The sequence below is a fragment of the Eumetopias jubatus genome, unplaced genomic scaffold (genome assembly GCF_037043125.1).
Source record: "Eumetopias jubatus isolate StellerSeaLion01/CBP00866 unplaced genomic scaffold, mEumJub1_p1.0 scaffold_16, whole genome shotgun sequence".
Taxonomy (NCBI): domain Eukaryota; kingdom Metazoa; phylum Chordata; class Mammalia; order Carnivora; family Otariidae; genus Eumetopias; species Eumetopias jubatus.
The window spans coordinates 84,329,730-84,350,440 of NW_028274822.1; the positions used below are offsets into that span (position 1 = coordinate 84,329,730).

Sequence of the window (20,711 nt, forward strand, 5' to 3'; positions counted from 1 at the left end):
TATCAGTCTTTGTCATCTGAGCCCCAGAATTGTGAGTTTGCATAGAGCTTAAAAAAAAAAAAATCATTGATGAACTGACCTCTTAGTAATTTGGTTCCTACTCAGATACCCTTCCCCACTTATTCTAGCATCCATTCTTGCTCATAAGTGACTATATGGCTTTGCTAATCCCTTGTTTTTTTGAGCAATATGCCCAATATAGCAATAGCGGCTAGCAATTGTTGATCATCAGGCACTTGAAAGTGCTTTACATGAATTAGATAATTTAAACCTCATAATAATACAGTTAAGATTGGTGCAGTTTTATAGATGAAGGAAAGACAGGGCAGAGAGAAAGAAGTTAAGCAAATTTTCCATAATCATACAGTGCAGATGCATTGGAAAATTGCCAATATTATAAAGATGCCAGGTTTCTTGCAGTCACTGAAAGTGATGTTGAAGTGCTCTAATTAGAGGTATAGTCATTGTCCAAGGGGGATCTGACAGATACTAGAAATCTATAGAAATTTGGTACGGATGTTGGAAGAGACTAATTTGAATGTGAAAGATTAAGAAGAGCACTTTAAGAAGTTGATGATGCTCTCGGATATTTTGCAAAAAGGCGTTTGTTTATGATTCTGCACAAGTAAAATGGGGAGTTAAGGATCCTTTTTTCCCTCTAGTTTTATTGAAGAAATGTGATTGGCATATTACATTGTATTAGCTTAAGATTGTATAGCTTAAGATGTATAACATGATGATTTGATGTATGTATATTATGAAATGATTACCACCATAAGTTTAGTTAACATCTGTCACCCCATAGTTAGATGTTTTTCCTTGGGATGAGAAATATTAAGATCTACTCTCCTAGCACCTTTTGAGTATGCAGTACAGTATTGTTATCTGTAGTGCGTGCTATACATTAACATATCCCTAGAATATATCATTTTGTTATAGTACAACATTAAGTTAGAAAATTTTTCTCTCAAAAAGTCTAATCAGTCCTTCATGTTCTTTTCTTTTTTTGCTTGATGCTCTTTTGATTTGGTGAAGAATTTGCATAGGTTGTAGTTACAGCGTAAATTTTGCAAAATAATAAATATCTTTATAACGGTTTAATAGTTGAGAAAGAAGTGTAAATTATTCTTTTTTTTTGCTATTTAGTTTGAAATTTTGTTTCTGTTTTAAGGAGATTATTTTTTTAATACTAGTTATCTTTGAGTAACTAGGACTTTTTTTTTTTAAAAGATATTTATTTGAGAGAGAGAGAGAGAGAGAGAGAGCGAGCATGAGCTGGGGGAGGGGCAGAGGGAGAAGCATACTCCCCTCTGAGCAGGGAGCCGGACACACAGCTAAATCCCAGGACCCTGGGGTCATGACCTGAGCCAAAGGCAGATGCTTAACCCACTGAGCCACCGAGGCACCCCATTTTTTTTTTTTTAAGATTTATTTATTTACTTCAGAGAGAGAGTGAAGAGTAAGTGTGCACACCAGTTGGGGGAGGGGCAGAGGGAGACAACCCTCAAGCTGACTCCCTGCTGAGCACGGAACTGGTTCCATGTGGGGCTTGATCTCACGACTCTGAGATCACGACCCAAGCTGAAACGAAGAGTTGGTTGCCTAACTGACTGAGCCACCCAGGCACCCCGAGTAACTAGGACTTCTTTTTTTAAAATCTTTTTTTAAAGATTTTTATTTATTTATTGAGAGAGAGAGAATGGTAGAGAGAGAGCATGAGAGGGAAGAAGGTCAGAGGGAGAGGCAGACTCCCTGCTGAGCAGGGAGCCCAATGCGGGACTCGATCCTGGGGCTCCAGGATCATGACCTGAGCCGAAGGCAGTCGCTTAACCAACTGAGCCACCCAGGCGCCCTTGAGTAACTAGGACTTCTTAAAATTATTTATTCCCTTTAATTGTCCAGCTGTTTTCTCTACTTACCTCTGAGCCCCTTGAGGCCAGGAATCACCTGTGACCCTTATCCTCTGGTCCTATATCTAGTGTTGCTCCAGAGTTTAAATCAGTAAGTGTTGAATTCAATAAAATTATGGTTGTGAAGACTAGGTAGCAACATGGAAAAATACTTCAAAGAGCAGAACCCAGAATTAGATGTATGTTGTGATTATTACTGTGTAAAAGTAATTCTGATTCAAAGGCAATACATTAAAATCAATGGTAGTTTGCATAGATTATACATATGCATAGTTTGGGTAGGATTATGGATATTTATCTAAAGCCCCAATTTTTGATTATATCTTATTTCTTTTAGAAAAAAGCCTGTAGCATATAATTCGAAAAGCTCAAGGCATAGAGCTTTTACTTTAAGTTTCAGTTTTTTTCTGACTGTAAAAATAACTTATAAAAGTTTTGGGAAATGGGCACACGCCTGAGTGGCTCAGTCATTAAGTATCTGCCTTCAGCTCAGGTCATGATCCCAGTGTCCTGGGATCGAGCCCTGCATCGGGCTCCCTGCTCCGCGGGAAGCCTGCTTCTCCCTCTCCCACTCCCCCTGCTTGTGTTCCCTCTCTCGCTGTGTCTCTCTCTGCCAAATAAATAAATAAAATCTTAAAAAAAAAAAAAGTTTTGGGAAACAGTTTATTTTAATCTTACTTTTCCATCTTCCAAAAGGCATTCTAAAATTTGGCATATTTCCTTGTCTTTTTTTCTGTGCATGTCTTATAGACTAAAGATCACATCTTCACATTAATTTGAATTCTGTGTGTTTTACTGAACTGTTACTGTATAAGTATTTTCCTTTATTACTAAAAACTCATTAATGTCAGATGGCTGCATAATGTGGGTTTTACTATAATTTATTTAATCATTCCCCCATTATTAGTACAGTGAATATTTTTGTATATAAATCTTTATCTCCAGTTCCTATTATTTTCTTAGGTTCATAAAAGAGAAGTTACTTAATCTTTAAGACTATTGATTTAAGACTATTGAATTTTGGTAGGCCACAAATAAGTATATTACATTAATTTGATTATTAATGAACAGCTTTTTTCAAATATCACTTGACATCTGAATAGTAGAGTTACATATGGAAGAAAAACGTTGTCTAGAGAGAGCATCTTTCTGGGGTCTGGTAGAGAAAATCCTGTACTGGGAAGGTTGGTGGACTCAAATTCTCCTGCAAAGTCCATCTCTTCTCAGAATCTAGGATTCTCGGAGATTCTGTAACTTCTTTCATAAGACCTCGCAACTTAAAGTTTGCATCACTTTTGCACATGCATGTTTAAGAACTGAGGTAACTATTGAGAAACTGTCTATTCTGGGAATCCCTGTTTTGCTTACAGGTGTGTATCTAAAATTTGTTCTTTGACACCTAAACTCATTCTTCAGATAGTTAGAGGAGCTGATAATATCAGTAAGTTTTTGTCTTTTGTTTGTGAGAAGCCTCCATTTGCTGCTAAATACTGTGGGTAATACTGTTACATTTTGGTTCTAGGTGACCAGACTGCTGTGTGGCAGGCCCTGACTTTGCTGGAAGAGGGATTAACCCACAGCCCTTCCAATGCTCAATTCAAATTGCTGCTTGTTCGAATCTACTGTGTGCTGGGGGCATTTGAACCAGTGGTGGATCTGTACTCCAGCCTCGATGCTAAGCATATCCAGCATGACACCATTGGGTTGGTAGTATATACTCTGAATACTGAGCAGCCAGCTGCACCAGCCAGTTTATGCCAGGAGCACAAACTCTTCAATTTTAGCAGTAGAGTTGTTTCTGTTAGTAAGCTTTTTAGATTAAGTAATCCCCCGTGATGACCCATTGCAAAGCAGAAAGATTTTTATATCTTCCAGAATTTAATGGTAACTTTTAAATTTGCACAGTTTTGAAAAGGTAACAAAATTTTCCCCAGAGATAGCAAACAGCTATATACTTTGAACACTTTTTCTTAGCACACATTGTCTTGAAGTCTTTATTTCTGCTTTGCAGTTGAGATTAACACATGTACTTTATTTGTTGACCTTAGAGATCCTTTGAATTTGTATTTTGACTATTCTTTATGATGAATCAAGGATATTGTCTCTATTCCCTTTGGTTCCATTAATCATCCGAGCCTAAGAAAGCGTGGCATAGAGCTTTAGGTCTCCCACAAAACTGAAATAACTTTGCTCTTTTTAAAAAAAAAATTGTTGATAGTGGAGGTGGTATGTGGCAAGATATTTTAACTTTCCTGTGTGCCTATTCTCTGCTGTAATAATTTGAAGTGTAGTTGATACTGGAGGTGGTAAGTATAACACACTTTCCCCTTTTCCTTTCTGACCTAGCTATCTTCTGACCCGATACGCCGGATCCCTAGGTCAGTATGCTGCCGCAGCCCAGTCCTGCAACTTCGCACTCAGGTTTTTCCACTCCAACCAGAAAGATGTAAGTGAAAAATATTTTTTTAAAATACGTTCTTTTCTGCTGAATGCACACGATTCAGAGAACGTCTTCCCTCATGCGGCAAGCGCGCATGTTGAGATGCACCATGCGTACTTGCAGGTGCCCTTAGGCCATAGCTTACTGGCCACGTCTTGTTAGGTAGAGATAAAGAGTTATTTGTGGTTGCTAGAATGGGTGTGTTTAATAGAATCCATGCAGAGGTATAGTTAAAATGGTATTACAGAGTAGGAAGTGGTATTCCTCCTAGACCTATCTTTTAATTTCTAAGAGACTTTTTCTAAGGGTATAAGAGGTAACCCATAAGTGTTTCTGGCCTGGGATGCCATAGAAGATTCTGCAATAGCAGCTGCTCTTTATTTCTGAAGTTTATACTACCGTGCTCCTTGCCCACAGCCAGTGCACTCGTATTTTCTTAGAATTATAAAATTGACCAGTTGAAGGACATTTCAAGAAACTTGTGTCAATAGTGTGTTTTAAAGTAGCAATAAATAAGGTAGAGCAATAAATAATAATAGAGCTATGTGCCGTAATGAAAGGATGGGATTTGCACCGTATTTTTCACTGCAAGCAGACTTGGTCTCCACTTGTCAGTTAAGCAGAAGTTTTATGTAGTCTCTAGTCAGTCAACCAGCTGTGCAAACCCACCTAGAACACAGGTGAAAAGAAGGCGAGTCTCTAGGATGGTCATTGCCTGCTTTGTTCTCATGTGCTTCTAAAACTCATTGCCTGGAGTTCGGCCATGCCAGGTATCTGCCCATAGTTTTCTGTTTTCATGGTCTAACAGCAACTAAGGAACTTGGCAAGAAAGCTGGTTTTTGGGGTGGTTCTTTTGTAACCTTAATAGCTATGGCTAATCTATCTTCCATTGAATTCTTTAGGCTTGTATTAAATAGAAGACAGAGCAGAGCATTTCTGAACAATGGAATTTAGGTTTATTGTTGTCAGCTTGCAGTAATTTTGTCCTGACAAGCCTTAGGGGAAGGCCTAGAGGCCTGGTGTAGCAAGGGATGGTAAGCTGTGCATCAGTTGGCTTTTAAGCCCTATTCCCCTTCCCCTGTGGTGCCCTTCCTCCAATGATTGGGATCTCTGTTCATACCTTATTTTGTGTCATAGCTCCTGATCAGGGAGAGAAGGAAGTAGTCATCAGCATTTGAACATGCTGCCTGGAAGGTGCTGGCCTGGCTTAGAGATCCGAGGGCATCTCTAGGACCTTGGGTTTCTAAAATGTCCTAACACAAGTAGGCAGTTGAGTTATAAATCTGTGTTTGTACTGTGTGTTCAGGTATCTGTGCTTGCCCTTCTCTGTTCTTAAGTTTCACTAAGTCAAGGGGAAAAAAAAAACTTTCTCAGATCTCATTATTCTGGCTGTCATTTCTGTATTTCTAAGAAAGAGGTTAAAGAAATATTTGATTTATTAATGACTCCTTTTCAAAGTTTTGTTTCTCAAATAGCTCTGAGGTGGAACTCGGGGATAAATAAGAGATTAATCCATGCCTGGTGGCTGGTTTTATTCTAGTTTTTAATCATCCAGCATTCTAGAAGCATCATATTGTTCCTGATTTGGTCAATAAGGCACATTTCATATACTGCTGAAAATTAACCTTTAATTTTTTCCCCACAATTATTGTGTCTAAAGAGTTGTTCTGAAAACAAAACACACCCACCCCAAAACAAAACAGGTTATTGTTACAGAGAAAGGAGATCCTCAGGAATGATTTGAGAGGGTATTTTATTCTCAGTGGCTTTTTTTTTTTTATCTTTGAAGTTTTGCTGATGCATGTGTAGCAGGAGTGACTAATTGGTCTGAATATATGTGATGCTGGGACTGATCATTTTATTGATCTGGGAGTAGGACTCTGCTTGAAATTTATTTTTATTACTACCAAGAAGAAATAGTTTAATCTTACTGAAGTAAATAATCTTTGGGGAGCCCTAGAGGCAAAAGCAAAAACCAATACAGCAGGGAAAATGCACCTTAAACCTTCATGCCTAGCTTGAGTCCCAAAATAGGGAACTGGAGACTGTGGTGTGGACTGTTTCCTGTAGGAATTTGAGGATAAGAAAGAGCATGATTTTAGTGTTGCCTTGTATGTGTTAAACCTTCTGATAGTATTAGATACATCTCTGGAAACCGAAAGCTCTGTGTTCTGTGTCTTTTATTCTTGGTAGTTTTTGAGATCCCCAGATGGTTTTTTCTTGAGTGACTGATGTATTTCAGTTCCCAACTTGCTCTTTGAAAGAACACTTTTACTCCTTAACTGGAAAATCCAGTGTTCTGCTTTGTAAGGCTTTGTGCTGTGGGATTGAAAGTTATATTTGGAAGGTCTACACAGGGATTTTCTTTCTGGAAAGGTCATCATTGTTGCTGTCATCTTACTTTGGAATAGATTTTTTACAATATGAGACTTAGAGCCAGATCTTCTTATCTCCAAAAGTTACTTATGTATTTGTACTTTAAAAATAATTTCCCTTTAAAAGTCTGTTCTGGTATTCATGAAGATGATCATTCAGGGTTTGATGTCCATCTATTTTGTTAATTTTTACAGTGACCAGGGTTCATTTCAGGAATCCATATGGGATATAACTAGCCTCATGGTGCACTAAATGAGTAGAAATAGGTACGGACAACATTCTCTGATACTCAAAAGTTTTTAAAGTGCCTGTGGCTTCCGGTTTTGCCTGCAGTTCCAGTAGGGGTTGTCTCTTCAAATTGTAGACCTCCCTCATGCTCAGTCTTACTGCAGGATGCCCAGGCCCTTTTCTAGCTCTGCAGTGATACTTTGCTGCAGCATTAAAGGAGGACTACCTTAAAAACAGAAGCCAGAGAGCTGCAGTTACCTTCTCAGTTTGTTAAAGGACTACATTCCCTTTCTGTTGCCCCTTGTTTTTCTTTTTTAAAAAGTTACTGCCTTTTTTTCAAAAGTGGTATTCCATAGACCACTCAGAAATTAAAACTGCCTCTATACTTTGTAAAGCTGAGTTCTTTTCTTTAATCAGCATATTTTGGAGCTGTAATTGAGAAATTTGATTGGAATCCCCAGAAGTCCTGTTTTTATCCTGATTAATTGCTGGATCATTTTGTTCCTAAGCAGCTGGTTTTTTCAAGCTGTAAGTTCGTGTTGCAAGGGCTGATGGTAAACCTTGCTTTTTCCAAGCCAAGAGGCCATCGGATAGGCATGTTGTGTTTAGAGTATCCTGGCCTCTTCTTGATGGGGCATATCACTGTCCTTTAATCAGGCTAGAAGGTACACTTGAGCTTTTTCAGATAGTCCTTCTTTAAACCTGCAGGATCACAAGTAATCTTTTTAATTTTCTTGTGTCCGTCCGTCTTTAATTTCTCCAGATACTGCAGGCAAACAGCTCGCCGAGGTGTCCCATGGGGTTTAAAAGCCGCATCGAATGCAGTTGAATTAGCGCCCGTGGCGCAATCCCGCGGCCTGAAATGAACCCTGCGAGGCTGTATATCAGAGGGTATGTTGTTGACTATTGGCCTATTTTCCTACTGGGCAAATAATTCAGTCATAATGGAGATGGGGGCAGAGCTGACTGAGGCTGTGTAAAAAGACTGGCTTTTCTAGAAAGGTTCTTTGGGGCAGACATCTACTTTGAGCTTAACATTCCTTGGCCCAAAAGGGTACCCTTCTGACTTCTGATCCTGATGGCATAGGCCCATACCCATGAAATGTTCTTCCCTGAGTTTTTCTTCTATTGTGCCAGAATTTCTGTTGACAGTTCTTTTTCTTGCCTCTGTTCACAACATTTCATCTATACATATGTATTAATCTAAAATTAAAGCGCATGTGGTGAGTGTTCCCTTCACTTACTTCTTCATGGAATTTTCCAGCATAGGTCTTACGTAGTTTGGATGGACAAGACACCTGGTTCTTGCAGTCTTTCTGTCCTCAGAATGGAGTCTGATGAATTCTTATGGGTCTTTTGTTTGTTGTCTTCTATCCTGATGTAATGCATATATGCCCTGTGTTTGTGATACATAGTACTCAGAAATAAACAAAACCAAGGAGCAGCCTGTCTTTTTTCTGGAGGAGGGTGATTTTTATTTGGGTTGGTGGTGGGGTGGTTATATTATTCTGGTGTTTTTGGATCCTTTGTATAAAACACAATTTATCTTAGATGCAGAAAAACATGGAGTAACATCCCTTCCACAATGGCACTAACAAACCGACGTGGTATCGCAAAACCTCCAGTCCTACTGAATTGAAAGACATAACTGCTAAGAGAAAGTCTCTGTGGTGGTAGCAGCGGTTGGATATTAGTAGTAGTAGAATTAGTAAAGTACACGTACGACTGGTATAGGAAAGAAGAAAAATAATGTTTTTTAAAGCTGATATTCTACTTGATAACCTTTAAAGATTAGATTTCACATCTTAATTTTTAGTTTGAGTGTTTTGTTTTGCCTGGCAAGGTTTGCCTTCATTGTCTGATCTGTGAAATATTTATACGGAGGTGATGTCTTTCCTTCCCAGACCTCAGAATATATTATTCAAGCTTACAAATATGGTGCATTTGAGAAGATCCCAGAGTTTATCGCTTTTAGGAACAGGCTGAATAATTCTCTTCATTTTGCACAAGTCCGTACTGAACGGATGTTATTAGACCTTCTACTTGAAGCAAATATGTAAGTATTGCACAAGAGCTAAAAAGGAACTAAGGATTAGATCAGAACCTGAGAGCCATTAATGGGCTCCTGGGTGATAATAGCAGGCGTAGGCTAAGGAAAAATGGGGGGAAAAAAAAGAGAGAATGAGAGAGAGGAAGTTGGGAGTAAAGAAGAAAGGGGAAATGACCCAGGTCATGTCGTGGGGAATGATGGGCGCTACCAGCACCGCACCATCTCATGTCACATACACAAGCCAGCCACCCCACTCCATGTGGTGTTTAAAGGGTTTCCCTTCCCCTGTTAAACATGGGATTTCAGGAATTAATGTTGATCCACTTCCAGATGCTTTCTCTTGCTGTGTAGCAGGCCAGCATGGTATGGGCTTGGTTCTGTGTCATCCTCTGTGAACTTTTACTTCTTAATAGTAAATCCTTCTTCCTCTTTCTTGTCCTTTCTAGTAAAACAGAGTTGTAGCTAATATGTTTTCATGGCTGTTTTACTATTGAAATAATACATAAATTTTCTATATCACAGATCAACCAGTTTAGCAGAAAGTATAAAGTCAATGAATCTTCGGCCAGAAGAAGATGACATTCCGTGGGAAGCCTTGCGAGACAACAGAGACTTAAATGTTTTCTTTAGCTGGGATCCAAAAGACAGGTAACTGGAATTAAACCCCAGGTATTTATTTTTGAACAATTAGGATGAATCTAAGAGATACAGAAAAAAATTTCTTTTTTACACAAATAAAATAACATAGTTATTGTAGAGATAAGAAGGTATAGGTAAGCCAAATGAAGAAAATGACTCTCACTCCTATGTTGGATTGCTGGCTAGTCTAAAAATTAGATTGTCCTTCATAGCATACATGAAAAGAGGTTCCAGATGGATTAAAGGTTATGTGCTAAAACCCCTTAGAAGTTCTATAAGAAAATTTAAAAAAATAAATAAATTTTTTTTTTTTTTTGGAGAGAGAGCATGGGGGTTGGGGGCTGGAGGTGGGGTAGGGTGGGAGCAGAGGGAGAGGGAGGGCGCAAATCCCAAGCAGGCAGCACACCCTGTGCAGAGCCTGATCTGGGGCTCGATTTCGAGATCATGACCTGAGCTGAAATCAAGAGTCAGACACTTAACCGACCGTGTCATCCAGGCACCCCTAAAAAATATTTTTAAATGGTTAGGGAAAGCCTTTCTTAGCATTACATCAAACCTGGAAACAAAGGATTTGGTTTCTGTAACTATTAACCTTCTATATAGAAGTAAATTTGTTAACAAGTTCTAAAGGTATGTGGTAGATTGGTAATTTTCTTCGTATAAATATCTTTCACATAAAGGGAGACTTTTTTTAAAGTTTTTTTTAATTTTTTTTTAAGATTTTATTTTTCATTTGACAGAGGAGAGACACAGCGAGAGAGGGAACACAAGCAGGGGGAGTGGGAGTGGGAGAGGGAGAAGCAGGCTTCCCGCGGAGCAGGGAGCCCGATGCGGGGCTTGATCCCAGGACCCTGGGACCATGACCTGAGCCGAACGCAGATGTTTAACTGACTGAGCCACCCAGGCGTCCCTAAAGGGAGAGTTCCTAATAAATCAGTAAGAAGAAGATAACTAAAAAACAAATTGGACTTAAGAAATTCAAAGAGATGCACCTTATAGTGATAAAGATTTTTTTTTTTTTAACTATTGGACAAAGATAAAAAAAGATTAATACTTGTGGTCAGCAAGGTTGTGGGGAGAGAGGTTGTTGTACATTGACATGGAGATATAACTTTATATAATCTTCCTATAGAGAATTTTAGTAATCTGTATTAAGATTGAAAACTCTATCCCACTTAATTCAGCAGATCACTTCTAGGCAAGTACAACCAAAGGCAGTAAGTGCACAAGCATGCAGAGAAATGTATATGAGGTAGTTCTGAATATACATTTGACCCCTGAACAATGCAAAGTTGGGGTCTGACCCCCTAGCACAGTCGGAAATCCATGTGTAACTTTTAACTCCCCAGAAACTTAACTACTAAGAGCGTACTATTGACTGGAAGCCTTGCCTATAACATGAACAATTGATCCGCACATATTTTGTATGTCGTATATTATATCCTGTATTCTTACAATAAAGTAAGCTAGAGAAAGAAAATGTTATTAAGAAAATTACAAGGAAGAGACAATACATTACAGTACTGTACTGTATTTACAAAAAAAAAAAAAAATCTGTGCATAAGTGGACCCATGCAGTTCGAATCAGTGTTGTTCAAATGTCAACTGCACTATGATTTGGGGATTGCCAAGACCACATTCAGTGATTTGCTAGGACTCATAATTAACCTATAGTTGTCTTCACAGCTAAGGTTTATTATAACAGGACAAATGATAGGATTAGCAAGGGAAAAAGACAAAAAATCTGGAAAACTCCATGCACAGACTTCCAGTGCTCTCTCCCTCCTGTGTTCCTAGCAGCAAAAAAATGCAGTGATGTGTGTATAGCATTTCTGCCCAGAGAAGCCCATTTGAGATTTGGTGCCCAAGGTTTTTACCAGCTGGTTATGTAAGCACCCTCTGTCCATCATGTGTCAACATTCCAGACTCCCAGAAGGAAAGCAGATGTTCACCATAGACCATATGGTTTGTACAAAAAGCCTAGGCATAGTGAGCCACTGTTATCATTTAGGGAATGGTTGGAGTGCCAAGTTCCTAGACATCAGCTAAAGGTCAACCTTGCAAGCTGGCCCTTCTAAAGATAATAGCCTCAGGCTTTCTATGTTAATTCTTTTCTGCACACTGTCAAAAAAGATGTCGTTTGCAAAATAGTATAAATATCATGAACCCATTTTATTTAAAACATGTCAAATTATATATATATATTTTTTAAAGAATTTATTTATTTATTTGACAGAGAGAGACACAGCGAGAGGGGGAACACAAACAGGGCGAGTGGGAGAGGGAGAAGCAGGCTTCCTGCAGAGCAGGGATCCTGATGCGGGGCTTGATCCCAGGACCCTGGGATCATGGCCTGAGCCGAAGGCAGATGCTTAATGACTGAGCCACCCAGGCGCCCCTATATAAATATTTTTAGTTGCAGTTTTGTACATCTGTATTGTAAGAGTCTGAAAGGATTGATACCAAGCTTGTTAATATTGCAGGTGTTTGGTTATTGCACATTTTTCTATTTTTCAGTTTTCCATCATTTGAAGTTTTTATATCGTGTATTTTGTTGAAAATGCATGATACAAGAATTTTCAACAAAATACATGATAAATATTTTGTTATTAGAAGTCTCACTGAAGCGGAAAAATGACCTGTTAGGTAGGTTATCATTCCCCATTTTATTGATCCTGAATTGGGGACTTGGGTGATTGGGTTTATCTGAGATCATTCAGCTAGGAGACGAGCACCGGGACCATTCAATGGCATCTTGCCTGATGGAAGTAAAGCCTAAAAGATGTAAAGGCAACACATTGAATAAAATGGATGGTTTGGGGGCACCTGGGTGGCTCAGTTGGTTAAGCGACTGCCTTCGGCTCAGGTCATGATCCTGGAGTCCCGGGATCGAGTCCCACATCGGGCTTCTTGCTTGGCAGGGAGTCTGCTTCTCCCTCAGACCCTCTTCCCTCTCATGCTCTCTATCTCTCATTCTCTCTCAAATAAATAAACAAAATCTTTAAAAAAAAAAATAAAATGGATGGTTTGGGGATGTTTCTTTTTAAGGGATGTTTCTGAAGAACATAAGAAACTTTCCTTGGAGGAGGAGACCATGTGGTTAAGAATCCGTTCCTTAACATTGAGGCTGATCAGTGGACTTCCAAGTCTAAACCACCCCGTGGAGCCAAGGAACTCGGAAAAGACCACTGAGAATGGTGTGTCCTCCCGGATTGATATTCTTCGTTTACTCCTTCAACAGCTGGAGTTGGCCATGGAGACAGGAAAGCGATTTATTGAGAAGGAAGTTCAGGTATCATCAATATGTGTTTACCATCAAAGCTGCAATAACCTATGACTGTCTTTTTTAAAAATAGAAATTTGGGGGTGGATGAATAGTAAAAGAACAGTATTTTGTCCCAGTTTATGGCACCTCTAGGAAAAACCTGATTTTATAGACTTGGGAATTACCGAGGCTTCCTCACTATCCAAACTGGATAGCGAGGAAAAGCAAAACAGCTTTATTTGTAATGGTAAATACCATTAAAAATGGTATTTTTAATAGCTCTCAGCAAACTAATACAGAGTTTCTGTTTTCACCATAATGATTCAGTTGTTAGTTATTTAGATCAGTGGTTTGCAACTTAATCACTGAGATAGACTTTATCCAATAGTTATAGTCCCGTGTTTTCTTGTTTTATATAAATTTAGATGGATTTAAAGGACATTACTTTTTCCCCTTTTTTTCCAGTATCCTTTCCTTGGTCCTGTACCTACCAGGATGGCTGGATTCTTTAGTTCTGGCTGTTCTCAGTGTCAGACCAGTTCTTTTTATCTTGTTAGTGATATTTATGAGCTGGACACCAGTGGTTTAGGTAAGTATACATTTGCATGAGTGTATTTACTAGGTCTTTGTCTTTGAAAACTTAGTAAATATAACAGTTCACATATTTGGACAGATTGGGAGGAGGCGGAAGGTGTTCTGTCTGGTTTAATATCAAAGAAGGTACATTCCTAGGTTACCAAGTAATGTTTTAGAAATTTAAATCTTCCCTACTTAAAATCACTTGTTAGGTCCAAAAGTTGAAAAAATCCTTAATTTGTTGAAGTATTGTTGGATTTCAGATTGAATTCTCTACGAAACTTTGTGTAAAAGACTATTTTCCTAACTCAGTGTGAATCACACATATTCCATTAATTCCCCCCACCAAATCATAAGGTTTGTGGATTCTGTCATTGAGAGTATTTGAAGCACATAGATTTTAAGTCTTCCTAGAGAACTTTAGGTATTACTTTTGAGAGAAAGGTAATTAATGCCCTTTTTTCCTTTTACTCTCTTTTATCTTTTTGTCTCTTAGTAATGAAATTTGATACCTGTGAGTCTTAAGAGTAAAGAAAATGTCCTTGCCCATGAGTTGCTTGCAGTTGTTGATCTTAGTTCTTTTTCTTCCTAAAAAAATGAATCGAATGTTTTTTCTTTTTTTTTTTTCCAATTTTAGAGGATACAGTGGAGATCCAGGATCGAGTAGAGAATAGTCTTAAGTCTTTACTAGAACAATTAAAAGGTAAGCATTCTGACTGTGGACTCCCATATTTTATTGATTGTCTGACAGGAACTCATTTTTTTTTAGCAGAAATTTGCAAGAGTTGCAAACAACAACTTGAAAGTAATAATGCATACTTTTGGTATTTTGAAAGACTTATTTTTAATTTTAAAAAGTGTTGATTACAAAAGTAGTAGACAACCTACTATAAAACAGTACACAAGTGGGTATGATCTTTCTCCCATTCCCAGCTCCATTCCCCCAGAGAGAAGTAAACACTTTTACTTACAAGGTAAGTAACACTTTTGGAGTCTGTACTCCCAGATGCCCCCTAAACAGTCTTACATGTGTATGTGGAAATACATAGTAGTGATTTTATTTTTTTAAACACACGAAAAGGTATAATACATACTTTTTTTTATTTTAATGTTTTTTTGTCTTGAACATTTACCATGTCAGTTATATATAATATGCCACAGTACTGTATCAGTGTACTAAGTTTTTTTATGTATGCCCCATGGAGTATATAACATACTATATACTTGAGTTATTCATAACTGTATTTATAATAATGCTGAAGTGAACATCTTGGGACATAAGTGTTTGGGTACTTACTTGAGCATTTCCTTGGGATTAAATTCCTGGAAATAGAATTGTTTGGTACAAGAGGACATAAATGCATTTCAAATCTATAAGGATCTTTCTTTTCAAGAGCATAAATGGTCTTTTATTTTATTGCCCAACTGAAGAATGATAATTAAAAGACAAAGATTGTGAGAATAAAACATGGCATTTATTATGAAGGTGAATTTCTATTTTGCGCCTTAGTCTTTTAGTCCATAATGGCATACATTCTTTTAAATCATTCATTTGGAGTCTTAATTTTATTGTGGCAGTGGCCTGTTTGTGGAAAGGCTAGCTGGTGTTTAGACTCTAGAATGTATAACTTATAAGGCCACCTTTTATATTTTGAAGGCAACAGAGCAATAGTTACATGGCCTTTTAAAGAGCTTAAAGTAGGGGCTCCTGGCTGGCTCAGTTGGTAGAGCCTGCGACTCTTGATCTTGGGGTCGTGAGTTTGAGTCCCACCTTGGGGGTAGAGATTAAAAAGCTTAAAATAGATATCCTTTGTTGTTTGGTTCACTGTAGGGGGAAAAACTTTCTGGATCAAGCTTTTTGTATTTGTTTACTCTTTATTAGAGTGTACATTTGTATTCCTAAAAATATCATTGAAACAAAAGCTGAATAAAACAATAAAATACTTTCCTGTTTTCAGATGTCTTCAGTAGATGTAAAGGTGACCTCTTAGAAGTTAAAGATGGTAACTTGAAAACACGCCCTGCTCTTTTAGAGAACCTAGTCTTCTTTGTTGAGGTATGTCTTTGTTCTCTTCCTGAAAAACTCGGTTTTCCTTAATTGAGTGAAGGATTAATTTTTAAAAAATGAACAGGTAATAGGCACCTTACACCTGTAATTTAATCCTCCACCCCCACCTTTTGTTAAGTGAAAAGCAATTTAAATCATTAAATTTTTTTCAAATTTTATTTTATTATGTTATGTTAATCACCATACATTACATCATTAGGTTTTTTTTTTTTTTTTAAGATTTTATTTATTTGACAGAGAGAGACACAGTGAGAGAGGGAACACAAGCAGGGGGAGTGGGAGAGGGAGAAGCAGGCTTCCTGCGGAGCAGGGAGCCCGATGCAGGGCTCGATCCCAGGACCCTGGGATCATGACCTTAGCTGAAGGCAGACGCTTAACGACTGAGCCACCCAGGCACCCCCATCATTAGTTTTTGATGTAGTGTTTCATGATTCATTGTTTGCGTATAAGATCCCAGTGCTCCATGCAATATGTGCCCTCTTTAATACCCATCACCAGGCTAACCCGTCCCCCCACCCCCTCATCATTTTTGAATGAGTTCCTTCCAAGCATACTAAGAAGGTTTTGTTCGTAATGAATAAAACTTGCAATTTGCTTTACCAGTCTTTAAAAATTCCTCAGATTCACTCCAAATCCGCCTGTTCTTCTTTCCTTTTTGACTCAACTGTTACATATTTTAAGTTAACCACCAGCTCTTTATTATTTATTTATTTATTTTACCATGGATTTTTTTTAATTAACATACAATATATTATTTGTTTCAGCGGTACAGGTCTGTGATTCATCAGTCTTACACAGTACACAGCGCTCACCACAACACATACCCTCCCCAGTGTCCATCACCCAGCAACCCCAACCACCAGCTTTTTCTATTTATTTATTTATTTATTTATTTAATGAACATATAATGTATTATTTGTTTCAGGGGTACAGATCTGTGATTCATTAGTCTTACACAATTCACAGCGCTCATCATAGTATATACCCTCCCCAATGTCCATCACCCCAGCCACTGCATCCCTCCCACCCTGCTCCACTCCAGCAACCCTCAGTTTGTTTCCTGAGATTAAGAGTCTCTTATGATTTGTTTCCCTCTCTGGTTTTGTTGTTTCATTTTTTCCTCTCTTCCTATGATTCTCTGCCTTGTTTCTCAAATTCCACATATCAGTGAGATCATATGATAATTGTCTTTGATTGACTTATTTCACTTAGCATAATACCCTGTAGTTCCATCCACATCATTGCAAATGGCAAGATTTCATTTTTTGATGGTTGCATAATATTCCATTGTATGTATATACATCTTCTTTATCCATTCATTTCCAGCCACCAGCTTTTTAAATTTGTTGTTGCTATTCACTAATTACTAAGATTCCGCATTTTTTTTTTAAGATTTTATTTATTTATTTGACAGAGACACAGCAAGAGAGGGACACAAGCAGGGGGAGAGGGAGAGGGAGAAGCAGGCTTCCCGCTGAGCAGGGAGCCCGACATGGGGCTCAATCCCAGGACCCTGGGGACACGACCCAAGCCGAAGGCAGACGCTCAACGACTGAGCCACCCAGGCGCCCCTAAGATTCTGCATTATGAAGGAAGCAAAACTTTCTCCTCTTTTTTAACCAGAGAGAAGAGGAGGATTGCAAACACTCATAATCCATTATCTTATTTTTGTCACATGTTTATTTACTTTTCTCTTCCTCCTAGTCTGTTCTGGTGACTGGCACAGTGTAAGTGTCTAAGACTGAACAGATCAGTAATAATTGCATGGGTGTGTCCATACACTCTGTAGCAGAGAAGCAGCATAGGTATAAATATGTAACTTAAAGGAGGAAGCGTGCTGACCAAGGAGATTTCTCTGTTTTTTGCGTTTTTTTGTTTTTTGTTTTTTTTAGAGAGCATGGGGGGAGGGGCAGAGGGGGAGAGAATCTTTTTTTGTTTAAAGATTTTATTTATTTATTTGAGAGAGAGTGTACAGAGGGAGAGGGACAAGCTGACTGTGCTGAGTGCAGAGCCCCATGTGGCGCTCTATCCCATGACCCTGAAATCATGACCTGAGCCTCAATCAAGAGTCAGACACTTAACCAACTGAGCCAGGGGCCCCGAAGGAGAGAGAATCTTAAGTTGGCTCCACGCCCAGCATGGAGCCTGACGTTGTTCTTGATCTCACAGCCCTGAGATCGTGACCTGAGCCGAAATCAAGAGTCGGATTCTTAACTGACTGAGACAGCCAGGCACCCCTCTCTGTTTATATTTAAGTTAAGATTTGTAGGTGAGCTAATATCTTACTGGGCTGGGAGGTGGGTGGGGGGAGGCATGTTGTAATGAATCTTTGGATTCCATGCATAGGAATTTGGACCTCTCACTTGAGTGAAAGGGATTTCTACTTCCTGTAAGGGAGTGAAAGGAAACTGGACCAAGTGGAGGATGGCTTTAGGGCTGGATGAGCTAGAAGTGAGGTTAAAGATTGAAGCAATCGTAGTATTCTGAGCAGTATTCAGATGAAGGTCTTCTGGATCTGTGTGGTAATTGTAGAAATTAATCTCTCTAATCTGTAGTAGAGAGCTAGAGAAGAATTTGAAGGGATTTGCACAGAAGAACTGTCAGCAAGGATTGTTTAATCCATAACCCTTAACTGTTCCTGATAGATGTCTTGAATATAATCCTTATTGATGAATTTGCAATTTTTCCTCTTTTAGACTATTTCTATTATCCTTTGGGTGTCCAGTTACTGTGAGAGTGTCCTGCGACCATACAAATTAAATTTACAGAAAAAGAAAAAGAAGAAAAAAGAAACCAGCATCATCATGGTAATAACAGAGAAAATACAACCTGGCTGCATGCTGCTTTTTCTTTTCACTGTTTTCCTGCATATTATAAGAGACCTTAGGATCCTGTGTACTCATTTTCTCTCCCCAGCTTGTTTTTGTTTTTAAATTACACACCTGTAGTAAAGCCGAAACGCTAGCATGGTGACGCCCAGATGTCCTTACCTCGATTCGTGTGTTGACCCCACTTTGCCCCATATGCTTTCTCTTTCTCTCTCTCATCCTGTCATCTACCCCCCTTGTTTGTTGAACTGTTTGAAAGAAAAGTATAGACTTTGTGATACTGAACAGGATGGAACAGGGCAGTCTCCCTACAAAACCACAATGCTCACATTTTCACAGTCCGGACATTAGATTGATAGGATAATATTATAATGTCTATGTTCACATATCCCCCTTTATCCCAATTGTGTCCTTTATTATAGCCTTTTTCAAAATACTAGAATCCTATTAAGGATCTGACCTGGCTTTTAGTTCTCATGTCTTTTTACCCTCCATTAATCTAAAATACTTCCATAGCCTTTTTTGGTGAAGAGAGTCTAGCTAGGTTTTTGGTAGAATGTCTGGCAGTCTGGATTTGGTTAATTATTTCTTTGGGTTTAGGTTCAACAAAAATGCATCTGTTTTAGCACATTAAATCAGGAGGCACTAAGGTTGTTATGTCCCATTTTTGGTGCTTTTAGATTTAATTATTTGATAAAGGAAATGTCTATGGATTTCTTCATTGTAAAGGTGCCTTTTCCCCCTGTAATTATTAAGTCATCTGTAGGATGACGCTTCGAGACTGTGAATAATCCTATTCCCTTACCAGCCTTTCACCTACTGGTTTTAGCATCCACTGTTAAGTCTAACTTGCATGAATCATTTGGTACCCTGATGGTGCCACAATGGTGATTTTTAAAAATTCTGTCAATCCTTTATCACCTATTAGCATTTTTCTGTAAAAGAGAGCTGTCTCACCCCCATTCGTATATATATATATATATATATATATATATATATTTGTGTGTATAGTTTTTAATATTACTATCTATTTGAGTATCATTCTTTTTAAAATTTCTCTTCTAATCCATTATAATCATTCTGTTGTGCATGCTCAGATTTGGCTAATGGGAGCGACTTTAAGCTGGATCCTGTCTTTGAACATATCCCCACCAGCTTTGGAGCCCTTGTTTTCTGGAACAGCAAAAATGCTCCGTCCTCCTTGTTCCCTTGAACTGAACTGAGACATTGTTTGAAGGAGCCCTGCCTGGTTCCTTTATGGGGAGTGGCATTTCAAAATCAAGATCTAGGTGTTAGGTGTACTAATTGTTAATGGGGTTTCGAGTTTATGTTAGTGGAAAGAGACAGGAAATTTGTTTACTTTACATTCTTATTCTGTGTGTTTGCCTGTGTAAAGTAAAATAAATTCTTTTAGTCCAGCATCATAGCATTCTTCCTTCTTTTCTTTTCCTCATTCCAGTTTGTAGCTCCAAGTTTGAACCCCGGTTCCCTACAGCATCAATATATTTATTTCACTTGTTTTACAAGAAATACTAAATAGTTTTGGAATTACATCAGTATATCATTTGCATTACTAGTTTCAATAAGCCACTAAATAAAGTTCAAATTGTCTGCAGTTTTTCTTTGTCCTTAGAATATGTTCCAGTGAATAGAAACAGTTGAGGTACTCGGTAAAAACACTGGAATTAAAAACTGAGATTATATTATTAGTATGATATAAATAAGATTCACTTATTGCTCTTTGTCTTCAATTTTGGAGTGTCCTCCCATCTTTATTGATTTAATTTTTGAATGTGTAAAACATTAACATAATTTGTATCCTTTTCATAAGGAAAGTTTTTTAGGATTCATTCTGCACAGGACATGCTGTTTTATTAATGTTTGAGTTTATCCTGTCATTCTAAATGGGAGATTTTTCTTCACTGTAGCAACATACAGTGACTATTATCATTTGAAAATGTTGATGGTTTTAGTGGTAATATGGACTTCGTGCATAATTCAGTAACAATTCAGGAATTCTTTAGATTTGACACTGTGCTTTGCTGGATGTTTCCATTCATTCAGAAACAAAGGGTAGTTATATTTGGATGAGGGGCTAAGTGAAGGAACTTTCTCTCCTCTTTTTTCAAGATAATTTAACAGATGAATGTAAAGTTTGAAAATACAGATAAAAGTTGCTCTGTTATTCTCTTCCTCTAATGAAAGCCTATGTTCCTAGAAAATGTTGAATAGCTTATTGGTATTTGGATTTTGGGGCAGGGGTGGTGGTGGTTTGTAGTTATTGCTTTTCTAATTTCTAAAAATGAGAACAGCTTTCCTATTTTTTTGATC

General features: G+C 38.1%; 1 protein-coding gene across 1 annotated transcript in view; it reads left to right on the plus strand.

The window, feature by feature from the left end:
• The window catches only part of NAA25 (N-alpha-acetyltransferase 25, NatB auxiliary subunit), a 73,495-nt gene that overhangs the window by 41,746 nt on the left and 11,038 nt on the right, over positions 1–20,711 (plus strand). The window contains exons 14-22 of the mRNA XM_028116639.2: positions 3,433–3,613; positions 4,257–4,356; positions 8,859–9,010; positions 9,527–9,652; positions 12,692–12,935; positions 13,374–13,497; positions 14,122–14,187; positions 15,443–15,540; positions 18,249–18,359. Coding sequence (XP_027972440.1) covers positions 3,433–3,613; positions 4,257–4,356; positions 8,859–9,010; positions 9,527–9,652; positions 12,692–12,935; positions 13,374–13,497; positions 14,122–14,187; positions 15,443–15,540; positions 18,249–18,359 — 1,202 coding nt within the window. The remainder of the gene's footprint in view (positions 1–3,432; positions 3,614–4,256; positions 4,357–8,858; positions 9,011–9,526; positions 9,653–12,691; positions 12,936–13,373; positions 13,498–14,121; positions 14,188–15,442; positions 15,541–18,248; positions 18,360–20,711) is intronic.